Below are 17,698 nucleotides of genomic sequence, written 5' to 3'. Positions count from 1 at the left end.
AAAGGCAACGGGCCGAAGGGACTAAGCGAGCGCGCGAGCGCTCCTTTCAACGGAAACGCCTCTTTTAACTGTGAGCGCCCGGTTTTTTTGTTTGCCCAGTCAGTCAGTACGTTGGCAGGTGGGTGGACGAGGCCAGCTGGGATGAGGAAAGAGGAAAGGCCTCGCTCGGACTCGGAGGCAAGCCTGCAAGCGGGGACTTTGCCGAGGAGTCCCTGGGCCGCCCACTCGATAGGAAACAGACGAGGCTTTTTTGCCTATGGGGAGGTGGGGCCCGCAGTCGGACGCGGCACCTGAGGAGAAAGAACTGGAAGCGGGTAGTCGGGTGGGCCTAAGCGGCCTCCTTCGCTCGAGCGGGGAAGTCGTGGTAAATGAAGAATTGCCGTCCCCTCGCGAGTGAGGAGCCTTGGTAAGTGTGTGTGAGCAAGCAGTGCATCCCGTGGAAGGGCGAACAATACCGGGGCGGCCGGGCCCCTACCCGAGCCTGTCTGGATTGGGGGGCGGGGGCTACATGCAGCCGCTCACCCACCTGCCCTCCCCCCACCCCGAGACTAGGGAACTGCTGGAAGCGCCTGCCTTGCTAGCAGATCCGGCGCATGACGGGGAGTTGGACTAGATAACCTCTGGGGTGTCCGTTCCAACTCGACAGTTCCAGGATTCCGAAGGGAAAAACGAACTCTGGTTCTGTTTGTTGGGTGGTATGGCAAACAGGTCGAACCAGAACTCGGAAACCTGCGTTGGATCTCTGATTCAGTGCTCACTCCCCCTGAGAGTGACTCAGGTCGTTGTCTGTGCCATACATTTAAAGCGCGTTTGCAGCACCCCCACTCCAGCAAGAACTGTGGGAACTGTAGTTTAAGGGTGATGGGAATTGTAGTTTTGTGAGGGTAAGTTACAGTTCCCAGGATTCTTTGGTGTGGTAGTGGGGGATATGTTTTAAATATATGGTGTGTTCTCAGCTTCAGTTGATCCACCTGGGTTTTCTGGGTTCCCTGGATGTTTTCTGTGCAAAGGGAAACAGTGTCCCCCCCACCAGTCAGACGATAAGTACCTTCACCTGATATATTGTCTATGTCGGCTGAAGTGGTGAAGCTAGGGGAGACTTGTAAGGTACTGGGGAACTCCAAGGGCCCCAGCTGACCTGGAAAGTGCAAACCCCCATCCCTTTGTCCTGACTGACATAAGTAATAAGGGTTGTTCTAAGTGGCTCCATGATGGGCATCCCTTTGGTCAGACTGGGAGAGCCAGCCTGCAAAAATAAAAATAAAAAAGACTTTTTAAAAGCCCATCTGTCAAACTTGAGTTAACAAGCACAAATTGTACATAGAACCGGTGTAGGGGAAAAGGCATGTGCCCTGGGTAGCAGGTTGAGGTGTGTGTGGCAAAATTACAATCTTGTTAAAAATTGAAATTGCCATTTTACATACTTTAAAGTGGTTTTATGATACTTAAATCCCCTCACATTCAGTTAATATAGTTCATAAGAAACGGGGAGTCCCATAACATTAACTCATTATTTATTTTGATGTAATTAATATGTGGCTATTACTGTACCACTTTTTCAAATACGGTTCTGTTTCTGAGAACTGTGTGGCCAAGAAGCTGAGAATGAAAGAAACTCCCAAATGCCAAACTTGATTACAGAAGTTTCTGTTGGTTAGGAGAAAATTATAAGCCCATCTGGAATTGCAGCAGCTCCATCTAGCGAAGAAGTTTGGTTATCGCTGTGGTTGGATTGTATAGCTAGCACACATCTGGGTTTCCCATGTATCCTTCCCCTACTTTTCCCCATGTTCAGATTTCCATAAGTGACCCCAGGGATCCAAACCTTGCTTTATATTTCTAACTGTTCACATCCTTTGCACAAACCCAGTGCAAATATTTCAATTTGACTTAGGGCTGTATAGTATTGTTTAGAATGTAGAAAACCCACAGCAACTGAAAAACAAAACATGAATGTTTAAAGAAAGGCAATGGTTGGTTTGGTATGTTACAATTCTTTCACCAAGAATGATAAAGACAACAGAATTGTGGATTTACTTATTTTTAATTGAAAAGACACTTGTGCCTGGGCACCCAGATACACACTAAGATGGGAATCAAATCTAGGCTACTTCCAAAGAAGTGGAATTGATAAGTCAAATCTCTTTGGAAGGAAAGGGGTTTCCAACTTCATATGTCCATCTCTGTAACACTGATCTTGACATGCTAACAGCCCTTAGAAAATGTGTTCAATAATGCTTTAGAAGCCAACATGGTAAAATCTTCTCTTTTACAATGAAAGGTTTCTAATAATAAAATAAAAACAGGAAAAAAGAAATATAGGATCATTTATACTGGAAAACTTGGTTGTCATTAATCATCACTCATAGCACCAAAAGTTGCCGGGATGCCTGAATCCTGCTGCAGAGAAAGTTCCACACAGTAACATCATTCCTCAGCATTTTCCAGAAGAGCAGCGACCTGAGAAAACAGAGGGGGGGGGGAAATGTAGAAAAAGAGGCAGTCATTGTTCCATATTTCATCCTTGCACTTCCAGAAACAGGTTGCAGAAAGGCATGTGGTGGGGATGGAAACTGATCAGATAGGAACCAAACTATGGAAGCTCTGATTTGTACAACAGACTGAGTAGTAAGGATAGAGAACAGCCGCAATTATGAAAGATAGGAACCCCATCTTTCTTACCTCTGTACCCATTTCCCAGAAAACCATTCATTCCATACTTAGATTCTTTTCCTCCTACAGCAAAACAGAAAAAGTGACTGGTTTTTTCCTTACTCTCATTTGGTGCACAGAATGCTTTTCCATTTATTCCAAACAAGAAATTCACTCAAGACCATTTGTATCCTCTTTTTGTACAAATCACAGTGCTAAAACATCCAATTATCAAAACATAAAGTGTGAAAAGGCATTGCAAAGACTACAGTATGCAGTGCATGCCTATGCATGCTTTCTCAGAAGCAAGTCCTGTGTTCAGTGAGTTACTCCCCAGTAAGTGTTAAGAATTGCAGCCCTAGGACTGCAGCCGTTACGTTTGCCATTCCTTTTGTGGTTGCTGTGTTCAGTTGCTTCTCCCCATAGAGATCTATCGAGATCAGAATAACTTTGCATTTGTCTTTGTTCAGATGTTCTAATGCTGCTTTATTTCTGAGAAGTGATATTATTTTGTAGTTGCAAACATATGTAAAGTTATTTGGCATATGTATCAAGTTTCAGTTTTTTAATTTATGATACCCCATAGCTACCTCCAGAACAAAAAAGAGGAAGCCTACAATACTCATTTGAGTATCTTGGCTATGAATTAATTCTGTCACCATAAGATTACACAGTACCTAGGGTAGGCTTCCTCAACCTCAGCCCTCCAGATGTTTTGAGACTACAATTCCCATCATCCCTGACCACTGGTCCTGCTAGCTAGGAATCATGGGAGTTGTAGGCCAAAAACATCTGGAGGGCCGAGGTTGAGGAAGGCTGGCCTAGGGGGGAGGCGGGGCACATTGATGCACCAACAATATTTCAATTTTGAGAAATGTTATTCGTGTCGTGACATCACTAAAATGTGTCTATACATGTGTGAGTACAACAGCTGCGACCATGCCGCCCTCCAGTTAGCCGTTGGCGTTTGACGAGAGTAGATGTGCTTTTAGCGTGGCCAGCTAAAAAATTTCGTGAAATGTAAAAGTGTTCTGACACTGTTTTACATCATTTAGTTAAGATTTTAAAATACCAAAGGTAATCAGAATTGCACGTGATTTTTTTAATAAATTCAGTGGTTTTACTACTAATTATTTTCTGAAAATGTCGGTGGGGTACTTGGATACACTAAGAAACGGGGCACATTGATATGTATAAAAGTGCCCCGCTAGTGTACAATTTGTTGTTGTTTAGTCGTTTAGTCGTGTCCGACTCTTCGTGACCCCATGGACCAGAACACGCCAGGCACCCCTGTCCTCCACTACCTCCCGCAGTTTGGTCAAACCCATGCTGGTAACCTCGAAAACACTATCCAACCATCTTGTCCTCTGTCGCCCCCTTCTCCTTGTGCCCTCCATCTTTCCCATCATCAGTGTCTTCTCCAGGGAGTCTTCTCTTCTCATGAGGTGGCCAAAGTACTGGAGCCTCAGCTTCACGATCTGTCCTTCCAGTGAGCACTCAGGGCTGATTTCCTTAAGAATGGATGCGTTTGATCTTCTTGCAGTCCATGGGACTCTCAAGAGTCTTCTCCAGCACCATAATTCAAAAGCATCAATTCTTCGGCGATCAGCCTTCTTTATGGTCCAGCTCTCACTTCCATACATCACTACTGGGAAAACCATGGCTTTAACTATACGGACCTTTGTTGGCAAGGTGACATCTCTACTTCTCAAGATGCTGTCTAGGCCTGTCATTGCCCTTCTCCCAAGAAGCAGGCGTCTTTTAATTTCGTGGCTGCTGTCACCATCTGCAGTGATCATGGAGCCCAAGAAAGTAAAATCTCTCACTACCTCCATTTCTTCCCCTTCTATTTGCCAGGAGGTGATGGGACCAGTGGCCATGATCTTCGTTTTTTTGATGTTGAGCTTCAGACCATATTTTGCGCTCTCCTCTTTCACCCTCATTAAAAGGTTCTTTAATTCCTCCTCACTTTCTGCCATCAAGGTTGTGTCATCTGTATATCTGAGGTTGTTGATATTTCTTCCAGCAATCTTAATTCCAGCTTGGGATGCATCCAGCCCAGCCTTTCGCATTATGTATTCTGCATATAAATTAAATAAGCAGGGAGACAAAATACAGCCTTGTCGTACTCCTTTCCCAATTTTGAACCAATCAGTTGTTCCATATCCAGTTCTAACTGTAGCTTCTTGTCCCACATAGAGATTTCTCAGGAGACAGATGAGGTGATCAGGCACTCCCAATTCTTTAAGAACTTGCCATAGTTTGCTGTGGTCGACACAGTCAAAGGCTTTTGCATAGTCAATGAAGCAGAAGTAGATGTCTTTCTGGAACTCTCTAGCTTTCTCCATAATCCAGCGCATGTTTGCAATTTGGTCTCTGGTTCCTCTGCCTCTTCTAAATCCAGCTTGCACTTCTGGGAGTTCTCGATCCACATACTGCTTGAGCCTTCCTTGTAGAATTTTAAGCATAACCTTGCTAGCGTGTGAAATGAGTGCAATTGTGCGGTAGTTGGAGCATTCTTTGGCACTGCCCTTCTTTGGGATTGGGATGTAGACTGATCTTCTCCAATCTTCTGGCCACTGCTGAGTTTTCCAAATTTGCTGGCATATTGAGTGTAGCACCTTAACAGCATCATCTTTTAAAATTTTAAATAGTTCAGCTGGAATACCATCACTTCCACTGGCCTTGTTATTTGCAGTGCTTTCTAAGGCCCATTTGACTTCACTTTCCAGGATGTCTGGCTCAAGGTCAGCAGCCACACTACCTGGGGTGTACGAGACATCCATATCTTCCTGGTATAATTCCTCTGTGTATTCTTGCCACCTCTTCTTGATGTCTTCTGCTTCTGTTAGGTCCTTACCACTTTTGTCCTTTATTATGGTAATCTTTGTACGAAATGTTCTTTTCATATCTCCAATTTTCTTGAACAGATCTCTGGTTCTTCCCATTCTGTTGTTTTCCTCTATTTCTTTGCATTGCTCGTTTAAGAAGGCCTTCTTGTCTCTCCTTGCTATTCTTTGGAAATCTGCATTCAATTTCCTGTATCTTTCACTATCTCCCTCGCATTTTGCTTGCCTTCTCTCCTCCGCTATTTGTAAGGCCTCGTTGGACAGCCACTTTGCTTTCTTGCATTTCCTTTTCATTGGGATGGTTTTCGTTGCTGCCTCCTGTACAATGTTACGAGCCTCCATCCATAGTTCTTCAGGCACTCTGTCTACCAAATCTAAATCCTTAAACCTGTTCCTCACTTCCACTGTGTATTCATAAGGGATTTGACTTAGATTGTATCTTACCGGCCCAGTGGTTTTTCCTACTTTCTTCAGTTTAAGCTTGAATTTTGCTATAAGAAGCTGATGATCTGAGCCACAGTCAGCTCCAGGTCTTGTTTTTGCTGACTGTATAGAGCTTCTCCATCTTTGGCTGCAGAGAATATAATCAATCTGATTTCGATGCTGCCCATCTGGTGATGTCCATGTGTAGAGTCGTCTCTTGTGTTGTTGGAAAAGCGTGTTTGTGATGACCAGCTTGTTCTCTTGACAGAACTCTATTAGCCTTTGCCCTGCTTCGTTTTGATTTCCAAGGCCAAACTTGCCAGTTGTTCCTTTTATCTCTTGCCTCCCTACTTTAGCATTCCAATCCCCTATAATGAGAAGAACATCCTTCTTTGGTGTCACTTCTATAAGGTGTTGTAAGTCTTCATAGAATTGGTCAATTTCAGTTTCTTCAGCACCAGTGGTTGGTGCATACACTTGGATTACTGTGATGTTAAAAGGTCTGCCTTGGATTCGTATCGAGATCATTCTATCATTTTTGAGATTGCATCCCAGTACAGCTTTCGCCACTCTTTTGTTGACTATGAGGGCCACTCCATTTCTTTTACAGGTTTCTTGCCCACAGTAGTAGATGTGATGGTCATCCGAACTGAATTCACCCATTCCCGTCCATTTTAGTTCACTGATGCCCAGGATGTCAATATTGATTCTTGTCATCTCATTTTTGACCACCTCCAACTTACCCAGGTTCATGGTTCTTACATTCCAGGTTCCTATGCAATATTTTTCTTTACAGCATTGGACTTTCCTTTCGCTTCCAGGCATATCCGCAACTGAGCGTCCTTTCGGCTTTGGCCCAGCCGCTTCATCAGCTCTGGATCTACTTGTACTTGCCCTCCGCTCTTCCCCAGTAGCAGTGTACAATAGTGCCCCAATATACAAGTTTGCATGAAATATCTAAACTAGTTATTCTGTTTTCCAGAAAATGGTGCGAACTTATAAACCTAAGACTGATAGAGGAAGTATCGATGAGGAGAACGTAAAGACTGTTATATCTGAAGTTATATCAAAGAGATTGTCTATACGGAGGGCAGCTGACAAATACAGGATCAAAGCTGCAACTTTGCAACATCGCATTGAAAAGTTTCAAAAAACTTCAGAAGAAAATGAAGCATCATCTTCTAATATATATGGGTCCAAGTACACTGTTGCACAGGTTTTCTCAACTGAACAAGAGAAAGTGTTTACTGAATATTTATTGAACTGTAGTAAAATGCACTACGGGCTTTCTTTGCAGGAAGTCTTGGTTTTGGCTTATGAATATGCAGAACATTTGGGGTGTAGATATCCGGAATCCTGGAAAAAAAATAGATGTGCTGGGAAAGATTGGGCAGCAGGATTTAGAAAGAGGAATCAGGATCGAAGCCCCAGAAAGCCAGAAAATATGAGTGCAGCACAAAGTTTTGTGTTTAATTAAACTTCAGTCACTGATTTTTTTTGACAGTTATGAACGTGTAATGATGTACTACAAATTTACGCCTGATGATTTCGCACCAATGCAAATGTTAGATTCGAGTCCTCAAGATATTGCCGATGTTACGGATGTGACAAATGAAGGAAATACAAAAGAGCTAGGTTTTGTGGACATGGATATTAGCCAAAATGATGAGGTTCCCGAAAACTGTGAAGACGACGAGATGCCAGTTGTTGAAGCTGACCCCCTTGGGAACCGATTGGAAGAGGATGTAACATTATCTCCTAAGGTCGTTCCGTCAGGCTCTACGCCAATATTGTCCCCTGAAGCAGTTAGACCATATTAAAAAAAAGTCATTGGTAAAAGTACTTCCTCCTCGAAGAGCGGAAGAGAGAAAGGAAATCGAGAGTCTTCACTGATACGCCCAAAAAAGATAGATTACAGAGATTGCACGAAGAGAAGGAAAGAAAACAGCAAGTTAAAATGAAGCAGAAAGAAAAATGGCAAAAAAATTATTGGGTTTAACGGAAACTAAAAAAACTAAGAAGAAAAGATGTCATTGTTCAGAATCTGACTCCAATACAAATTGGAATGAATCTGTGGAATTGAGTGATGATGATGACGATGAAGATTTTGAAGCTGCATCTAATCCAGAAGATGAGGATATAAATTTTGATGTTCCCAATCCTGAAAATATAAATGTTAGAGATTTCCTACTCGTTAAATTTGAAAAGAAAAAAAACTTGTTTACTATGTGGCCAAAGTCATTTCCAAATATAATATGACCGATTAACAAGTGTCATATCTCAGGAAAAAACCAGGATCTTGTATGTTTGTCTTCCCCATTGTAGAAGATAAGGCAAGCGTTGATTTCAAGGATGTTGTTTTGCAGTTGCCAAAACCAAATTTCTCAAAGGGCACACCTCGAACATCATCTCTCACAATTAAATTTTTTTCCATTAAATTTTTGTAAATAAATACCATTCTCATACAATTTACACTTTGTTTCAAAGTGCCCCATCCAATGTATCTAAGTGCCCCATAGATGGGGCAGAATGATACAAAACCCATTTTTTACTAAGGTCATATATTCTCATTGTCTTCTAACTTTAATGGTTCTTTTGATTGCTATTATAATATTGATTATTTATGCCATTCATAAAGCATTTTTATTATTATTTGACTCATTTTTGTTACATAAAATATGAGATTGAATTTTTCTGCATCAATCTTCCCCACTTGTTTATTTGAAAACATAATGACAAGAAGGATAAACCACTGGAATATTTTCGAGCGTTGCAAGATAAATTTGAAACTAGACCTACATTGAAGAAAATGTTTGTTCAGAAATTGGTTTTAAATGATAACGGTGTAATCACATCTTATGAGATATCCAAACTGATAGCCAAGGAAAGGGGAATCCTTGATTTTGCCAGCAGTGTCTGTTATATCAACTGTTATGAACCAAAATGCTTGTGAAATTATCGAATTCATCCCTTTGAACAATAAATCAGTGTCAAGGTGTATTGATGGAATGGCAAAAAATATTGAAAATCAACTAGCCTCGCAGTTAAAAGTTCAAAAGTTTGCTTTCCAAACTGATGAATTGTGTATTCCAGATAACAAAGCCGTACTGATGGCATATTTGCATGATGACAAATTGAAAGAAGAAATGCTATTTGCTCAAAAGCTTAAAACAAAAGGTGAAACAATTTTTGAAGAAGTAAAGAGGTAGATCAGTAAGAAAGATATCCCTCTTGAGAACATTCTGGACTGTGCTACTGATGGTGCTGCTTCTATGACAGGTAGATACAGAGGGTTTATTGCATATTTTAAAGGTGTGGCGGAAGTATTCTATATTCACAACGTAGTTCACCGAAAACACTTGTTTTCAAGATCGCTAGCAGGGTGCTTGCATGAGTCTACAAATTTTAATAAAAGCAGTAAATTACATTAAATCAAATGCACTTCTAGATCACATGTGAATTATTTACTCAGCCTAGCGCAGAATTGCCTTAACATAACGAACAGAGGTGATCTTGGTTATCCCTCACAGCAATAGAACTGAATATTAAAAGGTTTGTTTCTGGTCATCAAACACAAGGGTCACATTGACTGAGAAATACTTAAAGTATACATTTTTATGTAATATTTTGTATTATAAATAAAACGTGTTCTATTTACAAATAAAACATTTGAATAGCTACCTGTCTACTGATAGGACAGGGGTGGGGCACAGTCGGAAAAAGGTTGAGAAGCTCTATACCTCTTGGGCAGGGAAATCCAATCTCTTCCTCGTTGCTACAAGAGAACACAACTTTAGAACTACTTACCATATCCTCCCAGTGCTTGTCCAGGGCCCAGTGGACTGCCGTACCCTCCTGGAGTTTGTCCTGCTGAATAGGGACCATATGCACCTGCTAGACAGAACAAGAGCCAAGTGAAGCAGCAGAGCAACTGGTTGCAAAAGGCATTCCCAATTACACCAATCCCAGTCAAGTCTATCCTAAAGAGCAATGGTGGGGAGGGGAGCAGTGCCCTTTTTAATATATATTTTTTGCATTTTATTAAGTTTCAACATTTTTAGCATACAATCCAACACGCAATCTCTTTTTTGTCAACTTCCTACCCCATTTTCCATGAAGGAGTAGTTTCTGTCCTGCTGCACCCTATTGGGAGCTGTGCTTTTTATTATTATCTTGCACCTTCAGCCTTACCTGCCCCCAGCCCATTAGCTTGGGGGTCTCGTCCATTCATATATCCTATTCCGTTCCCATTGCCTGCAAAGGATGCAGAGGAAGCAGAGAGTGAGAAAGAGGGAAAGAGCATAACAACAAAAGACCACCCCAAACCAACTGGTCCATGAGCTCAGGCTTTTAGGATTAGGAAGATCCAGGAGCCCTAGCCTTCTTCAAGTTGATATATTCTACAAACATCAACTCTAAAGGAAAACAGTTGAATCTCCTAATCTAGAATGTATCATATTTTGTACATGGGCGACATTAAATGAGAGCAATGTAAATATTTACAGTTGCTAACTGCATGCCTCAAATGCATCTGAAAGTTTTGTTTGCTATCAGTGAATAGCTGTGTTAAATTCCAAACCTGGATCTCAGGGTGCCAGATGCAAATCAGCTGGGCTTTTGCACCTTTAATATTTGTGTAGAATAGGTAAGATCAGCGGGTGTAGCTTGTCATGAAACTTAAAAGTGTAGGAGCTGTCCTTTTTTGCATCCGGCGATCCTAATGTATCCGCAGCAAACTAAACCTAATTTCGTCTATTAACAGATAACATTCTATCTCTTTGGTGTGCCTAGTTCTTTGGGACTAACTGCTATCACCAGAGCCAAATCTGGCCATGTAACTAGACCTCAGTATTACCAGTTTGATGTACTCAGTTCCCCAATCCATACTGCTTTTCAGCAGATGGATGTGCTTGAAGCTCTACTCTAGTTCTGTGACTAGGTGGGCTCTCTTTCACCTACCGTATTTGGCTGCAGCTGGGTCTACACCAATGCCATCAGAGCCACCAGGTTGTGCTCCATAGGGGCTCTGAGGAGCTCCTGGAAGGCATGAGAAGAAGAAAAGTTGGGGGGGCAAGGGGATATGATTGCCGACCCCACCAAAAACAAATCCCTCCACTATCACACCCCAGTCCAGGAGAAGGAACACTACTTGCCGAGATGTACAATGCACAATAAGAATTTATAAGCTAAGCCCAACAAGTCGCAGCCAGGACTGTGTGTACTAAAGAGTTAAAAGTCTGCAGCAAAAGAAAGCCCCGACTCTGCCATCAAAAGTAGTATTCTGCAGCCTATATATCAGAGATGGGGAACTCGTGTCCCTCCAGGTGTTGCTGGACTCCAGGGCCCATCAGGCTCAACCAGGAGAGCCAACAGTCAGGGTTGATGGGAGTCTTGGGTTGCAGATTCCCTATCCCTACTATTGACATAGATCAGGGAGCAGCAAAGTTTTTGTGGCTTGGGCTGGTTCACGGTCCCACAGACGCTGCGGTGGGCCAGAGTGTGCGTGCACACATGTGCAAATGCTACTTCTGGCACTCCTAGCACGGAGGAGGCGTGTGCAGCTTCCCATTGGCTGCAGGAGCTTCCTACAGCCAATGGGAAGCCGGCCAGCATCGTAGAAGGCAGTCTCTGCTCTGCTCCACACTGGTTTAGCGCGGCGCACGGGAGCTGACCAAGCAGGTGGCGGGGGTGCATGGGCCAGTTAAACGTCTCCCATGGGCCGCTTGTGGCCCATGGGCCTTAGGTTGCCGACCCCTGACATAGATGTTACGCAAATGAAGCCGGTTTGCCTGTGTGTTCTGCTTTGCATAAATGGTTCTGCCCTGAGTCTACACAAAGAAGAGTAAAGTATATTTCACAGCTACTTACTCTTCACTTTGGGGAGGCAGGGCAGAACAATTTATGCAAAACAGGACACACATGCAAATCTGCTTTATCTGCATAGCATATATATATTAGTGCCACAGCTTCTCTGCCTACAAGCCTGTTTTCACTGATTGAGGGGGTCTCCAATCTGAGGCCCAGGGCCTCAGAAATCTAAGAATTCATTGTGGAAACCAAAAAATACCCATTTTGCAGGTCTGAACCCCTGAAAAAAAAGGCCCTCAAAAATTCATGGTTTTATTTATAATAAATTGGGAGAGCCTTCTGAGAATACCAGGCAGGGTGCATGAGAACCCCAAAAGCACTACATTTGGGACCCCAGATTGTGTGTGTGTTTTAGTTGTACCTGAAATAATCAGCACTTGACTCAAAATTGTGCTTTTCCTGCAGTTGTACAGAGTACCAGTCTGAGGCACACCTACCCCTGCTGTCTTAACTTACCATATCTTCCAGCACCATAGTCTCCTCCCAGGCCAGCAGCTTCTGGGTGCCCACTGTATGGGAGTTGCCCTGTCCCTGTAATGCAGATCATAGGAGCCCAAGAAAGGGCAACAGAAGGTCACAGAGAGGATCCCCTGATTGCCCCTTTGGCACCCCTCTTTCCCACACCTTAGAACAATTCTACAGAAATTCTCCCATGTTGACACAGGAGGACACACCTGCACCAAGTGGTTTCAGGGTCATTCCGTTTCCCCTCCAGGAAACTAGCTTTTTAAGGAAATGTCAGCACTTTTGCCGAACAAAAATTCCCTGCCTTCTCTGGGAGAAGCCGTGACAGTTAAACAGGTAAAACAATAAGCATTCAGCACAGTCACACCCAGGCCATTTTCATCCTCCCTATGTTTCCTAAGTCATTTATGCAGCAATTCAGGCATGTTTCACCCCCTCAGGGCCAGCTGATGCTAAAATGCTTTGCAAGTCAACTCTGCTCCCCTTCAAGCTGCACAAAACTTTGCCAGGCTGTTTGTCAGTTGCCTTATGTAAGAAGGAAGGAAGTCTCTCCCTTAGGGAGCACAATAAAGACTTACCTCCATATTTAGCAGCAGCAGGATCTCCAGCAGGGCCTCCTAATTGACTGCCATAGGGAGCCCGGGCACCTGCAAAGACACCCAAAGGCTCAGTATACAGCCCCTCCCTGCCTGCTTGTCTCAAAACCTAGAATGGCTCATTTCTGAAGCAGTGTATCAGGGGATCAACCCTTCCTCATCTTCTGATTCTTCTCCCTAAACCTACGCAGGGAGAGGAGAGGACTAACACGCAAACCCAATTGTTGCACTTTTAGCCAGTTCTACACAGACGGGGGGGGGGATCTGCTCATGGATATAGGAAGGTGCTCAACACTGGTGTCAGGTTTTTTGTCAATCTAGCCCAGTACAATATACTCTTCACTGGCAGCAGCTTGTCTTGTGCAATCATTCTCATCCCCTACTACCATTTCTTTTGTTGTGGTAGTCCAAGGATCAATTCTGGGAGCAAGATGTGACCTATCTTCTTTAAAAGGATCTTCCCATTGGCATGTGTGCTGTTTCCCATGCAGGGGGCTCGTCCACACTTCCACTTGTCCCATGCTTTCTCGGCATGGGTCAGAACAGTTTTGCCTTTGCCCTGCCACTTCCCCCTGGAAAATCCTCTCTTTTAACACTAAATTAGATTAAACAGCAATCCACAGAAAACCTGATTGCCCTTTGTTCTAATACAGCACTAAGCCGCGGGTTTGTCAGGGGAAAGCAGCAGGGCAAACAGAAGTGTACACGGGTCCTGACTTCACCTCAAAATGTTTCTCTGAACTTCCTGTGACGTGTGCCATGCGGCATGGACTGTGCCGTAAGCACATCTAGCTTGGCCCTTAGTGGAAGGCAAAGGCCCTTTACGCGGGCTCAGGTGTGCTGCTTTCTTAGCACTAATTCACATATTCTGCAGCTGAATCTCAAGACACCGAAAGGAAGTTCTGTAGCTGAGTCAAGGCGAGCCAGTGGGTAAGTCCTATAGCCTGTCTCTTTCTTATCCACTAACCTCCCCCCCCTCCACCTCTACTGATGAAACATCCTATCTTCCCCTCCACTTTCCCAATCTTGGCCCTAAATTTATTCCCCTATCGTTGCCAATATGACATAGTGGCCAGTGTGGCACTTTGACTTGGGAGACCTGAGTTCAAATGCTGACTTAGCCATGACACTCACAGGACAGCTTTGAGCAAGCCACTCACTCTGCAGTCTGAAATGTGTCATCAGGGCTGTCTTAAGCATATCCGGCGCCATGGTTCAAAGATCCCTCCGGCGCCCCCATTTCCCAGAGTGTCAACCTTTTCCCAAGCCTCTGCGGTGATCGCTCTCCTCCCGCGGAGGCTTGGGAAGGAAGCTGCATGCCCGCCAGCCATATGGTTGACAGGGCACACCTGGCGGGCATACAGGGAAAAGGGAGGCTGTCGGCAAAGCAGTGCAACTCCCCCACTCGCTGGGGCACCCCTGAGAGGCCAGCGCCCTGGCGCAATGTGCCCGTAAGCCCAACAGGAAAGACGGCTCTGTGTGTCAAAGGGTTGTTGTGCTAAAATGCCACTCCAAGCTCCTTGGAGGGAGGGGGGAAGGAGAATAAAATGTGAAGAGTAAATACTAACCATTCCCATTCCCATTCCCATATCCAACACCAGGATATCCATTTCCTCCAGCTCCATAGCCTGAGAAAGAAAAACCACATCTTTACGATTTCCCAAACCAAACAGAAACTCATTCTACTCAGGCTGAATATATACTCAAGAGCAGTGTAACATAAACAGTGGTCTGGAACCCCACAGTGGGCCTTAGGCCACTTTCAGATGGGCCTCAGTGCCACAGCCAGCCCACTGCCCCCTCCTCAGTTATCTGCCCCATACAATAGTCTCTTGGTTGGATGAAGTTGCATCATGCTGCGTAAAGGTGAGTGGGAGACAGAGAAGTGGTTTTGGGAAGAAGGGAGGTCTCTTTTCTCTGAGGGGAAAGAGAGATGTTCAAGGAAATTTAGAAAGTGTGATAAAAGGTTAAGAAATGTTTCAATATACAGTCATATCTCATGCTACATTTGCTTCATGATACGTTTTTTCAGGTTGCGTCCCGCAGCGACCTGAAAGTACTGGAAAGGGTTACTTCCATATTTCGCCAATTGCGCATGCGCAGAAGTGCTAAACCGTGCTTCGCGCATGCGCACAAGACCAAATCACACTACACATTGCACAGATACAGCGCTTCAGGTTGCAGGCTTTTCATGTTGCGAACGGGCCTCTGGAATGGATCCCGTTCGCAACCAGAGGTACCACTGTAATTAAATAATAATTATGAATATTAATAAACTGGGGGTACAAGGAAGGAGATATGAGAGTTAAGCTGCTATGGGAGGAAGAAGTAAAAAGACCAGAAAGGAGGGATGAAAGAAACACAGCTTTTTTTTGCTCAGGGTGGGGGAATAAGGTACAAGTTGAGTGTGAAAGTAGAATGGGAGAAAAACTGCAGGAGATGGGTAAAAATACTTCAAGAGGCATGCAGTGATGGGAAAGGAAAAAACAGAAAAAGTATTTTCTACTTAAGAGTCTCCGGATCAGCACATTCTGCCTAAAAGGGGTGCGGCCAAATACCTCCAGAGCAAATGTCTGTACTTTGCTTTAGGACAGCTGAGCTATGGGATTTATTGTCCCAAGGAAAATGCTGCGGCAAAGAATTCAGCAATTCCCAAGGATGGATTAGCTATCAGTAGAAAACCATGTTAGTAATTGCCAGCTGATGGTGCCAAACTCTGCCTCCATTTGCCATCTTTTTGTGACTGGCTCTGCCCCCTGTACCACCATTTTGTGACTGATAGGCCCAGAGGGGCAAAAAGTGAGAGCCCCCTGCTCTAGAGCACTCCCTGTAGAATAAATGGATGGATGGGCAGCAATATGTCTAGTCCAGTGTTTCCCAACCGGTGTTCCACGGCACACTAGTGTGCCGCGAGATGTTGCCTGGTGTGCCGCGGGAAAAATTAAAAAATTCGAAAGATAGCTTCATATCCGGAGAGGCGGCCTTCAGGCGAGTTTTAATTTTAATTTTCCTTCTCCCACTTAATGCCCCACGCTCGCCCGAGCAGCTTGCAGTCCTCTGTAACCACGGCAACCCGAGGGAGGGGAGGGAACAGGGAAGTCGAGGGCAGCGGCGAGCCGCGATGACGTCAGTGGGCTGCGCCGCCTCGCCCTGGCACGGTGTGAGAGCCCCGGCTAGTGGCGCGAGCTTCGGAATAAGTGGGATCCGCGTGCGCGAGACCGAGATCGCGGGTAAGGAGCTCAGCCCTGGGCAGGAGGAAGCGGGGGCCGCGCGTGCGGGCCACATCCCCACAGACAGCGAGCCTCCCCCGGCCCACCACTCCGGGCAGGTCCACTCGCATGAGGGGGCGGCGATGGCGGCGGCCGGCAGCTTGCCTGCAATGCCATCCCTCGAGCAGGCGAGGAGCCCGGAGGCTACCAGATGCGAGTCCTCTTTCCCACCCTGCTCGGGAGTCCAGAGCACTTGGTCGCATTCAGGATCTAGAGTGGGGAAGCGGGGCTTGTGTCTGGGCTGGACACAATTGGGCTGCCTGTGCCCGCTCGACCTGCGGGGAGAAATCGGGGTGGGAGTCACGACCGTGAAGCAGGGCTGCCAAGTGTGGCAGAAGAGGACACAGCCGTCGCACCTGTCCTTAGGTAGGAGCTTCTTCCGTGTCGACCTGCTGCCCTAAAGTCTTGGCTTTTTTCTTGGCTTTTTGGCTGTTGGCACAGAAGGAAGGCAAGGGGGAGGGGAAAAAATTGAAACTTACACTTTCGTGCGTCCCTCCCGGCGTGACGCTGCGCGCTGACGTCACGGGGCTGTAATGGTGGTGTGCCTTGAGATTTTTTTCATGAAACAAGTGTGCCTTTGCCCAAAAAAGGTTGGGAAACACTGGTCTAGTCAAATAGACTTTTCAATATGTTGGCCAACTGCTCCACCTTCTGGGCGTATATTTTCATTGCCATTTTGTGCAAGTATGCACTGGCTGAAAAGTATTATTTCCGCATTACTGTATTTTGCTCAACTGCTAGTGCTTTTGAGTTGGTACCATGATTTGCCATATTTCAAAAAGTAAAAATCTGGACACAAAGCTTTTTTTTTTCTTTTTTCAAATTCTCAAGAAATAAAAATAAAAATCTCAACTTCCAACATGGATTGTGCCAGATGTCCAGATTTTCCTGGACATTCCAGCAATTCCCATCTGGACATTGTTTTTGACTGCAGTATTCCAGCTATGACCAAGAAATTCCTGATGTATAGCAGTCCTAACCATGATAGATAACGAAGGTGGACAAGACTTTACATGCAACAGATCTGCCACAAAGATTTGGGTGAGCTTTCTGAGAAGCATGTATTAGTTTTGCAGATAAGTGTCCCAAACATGGGATAGCAGCACACACACACACACACACACACACACACACACACACACACACACAATAAAAGGCCATATTCTGCAAAGTAACGACAGGATAAGGAGCTGCCTAATACTTAGTCATGGCATTGATCCTCCTAGCCCAATACTTTCTAGTCTGACTGGCCTGCTGCCTGAAGTCTTTTGACCAGACCTTTCACATGCCAGGTTCCTTGTTTCTGGGGCAGGGGATAAACATGCTTGTGTCACAGCAGTCTATGGCCAAAAGCAACTCTGCCACTAGCTCCATTTGACTCCCCCTGTACCAATTTACTGCAGAATATCAGAGCGTGTCTCTCTCACCATTGCCATAGCCATTATGGATTCCATTGCTTGGGTAGCCTCCGGCTCCAACTCCACCGATATAGGCTGTTGTACAAAGCATGCAGAAAAGAAAAATCAGTCGTGGATGGAAGTGATCACTCCTTTTTTCCTCTCCCCTGCCCTTCCTC

At 44.8% G+C, this 17,698-nt stretch overlaps 1 protein-coding gene and 1 long non-coding RNA gene across 15 annotated transcripts in view; one reads left to right on the top strand and one right to left on the bottom strand.

Annotated features, from left to right (window-relative positions):
- The first annotated feature begins 2 nt into the window (after positions 1-2).
- Positions 3-9,602, top strand: LOC308570807. The gene is made up of 2 exons (XR_014001213.1): positions 3-406; positions 6,907-9,602. It is a non-coding gene; the product is annotated as an uncharacterized lncRNA (long non-coding RNA).
- GREP1 (glycine rich extracellular protein 1) overlaps positions 2,026-17,698 on the bottom strand; it is a 27,737-nt gene continuing 12,064 nt past the window's right edge. For 10 of the 14 annotated variants that reach the window (XM_081165726.1, XM_081165720.1, XM_081165727.1 and 7 more), the window contains 9 exons: positions 17,550-17,615; positions 14,422-14,481; positions 12,836-12,904; positions 12,249-12,323; positions 10,884-10,961; positions 10,116-10,178; positions 9,732-9,818; positions 2,683-2,736; positions 2,026-2,460 (listed from right to left, as the gene is read on the bottom strand). In XM_081165726.1, coding sequence (XP_081021852.1) covers positions 2,435-2,460; positions 2,683-2,736; positions 9,732-9,818; positions 10,116-10,178; positions 10,884-10,961; positions 12,249-12,323; positions 12,836-12,904; positions 14,422-14,481; positions 17,550-17,615 — 578 coding nt within the window. In that variant the 3' untranslated portion in view covers positions 2,026-2,434. Of the gene's footprint in view, positions 2,461-2,682; positions 2,737-9,731; positions 9,819-10,115; positions 10,179-10,883; positions 10,962-12,248; positions 12,324-12,835; positions 12,906-14,421; positions 14,482-17,549; positions 17,616-17,698 lie in introns of all 14 variants that reach the window. The other 4 variants (XM_081165728.1, XM_081165731.1, XM_081165724.1 and 1 more) reach the window with 4 other exon arrangements.

The sequence above is a fragment of the Podarcis bocagei genome, assembly GCF_964188305.1.
Source record: "Podarcis bocagei genome assembly, chromosome: 13".
Lineage (NCBI taxonomy): Eukaryota > Metazoa > Chordata > Lepidosauria > Squamata > Lacertidae > Podarcis > Podarcis bocagei.
The sequence above is the reverse complement of the archived record's forward strand: the minus strand, read 5'-3'. Positions and strand labels throughout refer to the sequence as shown.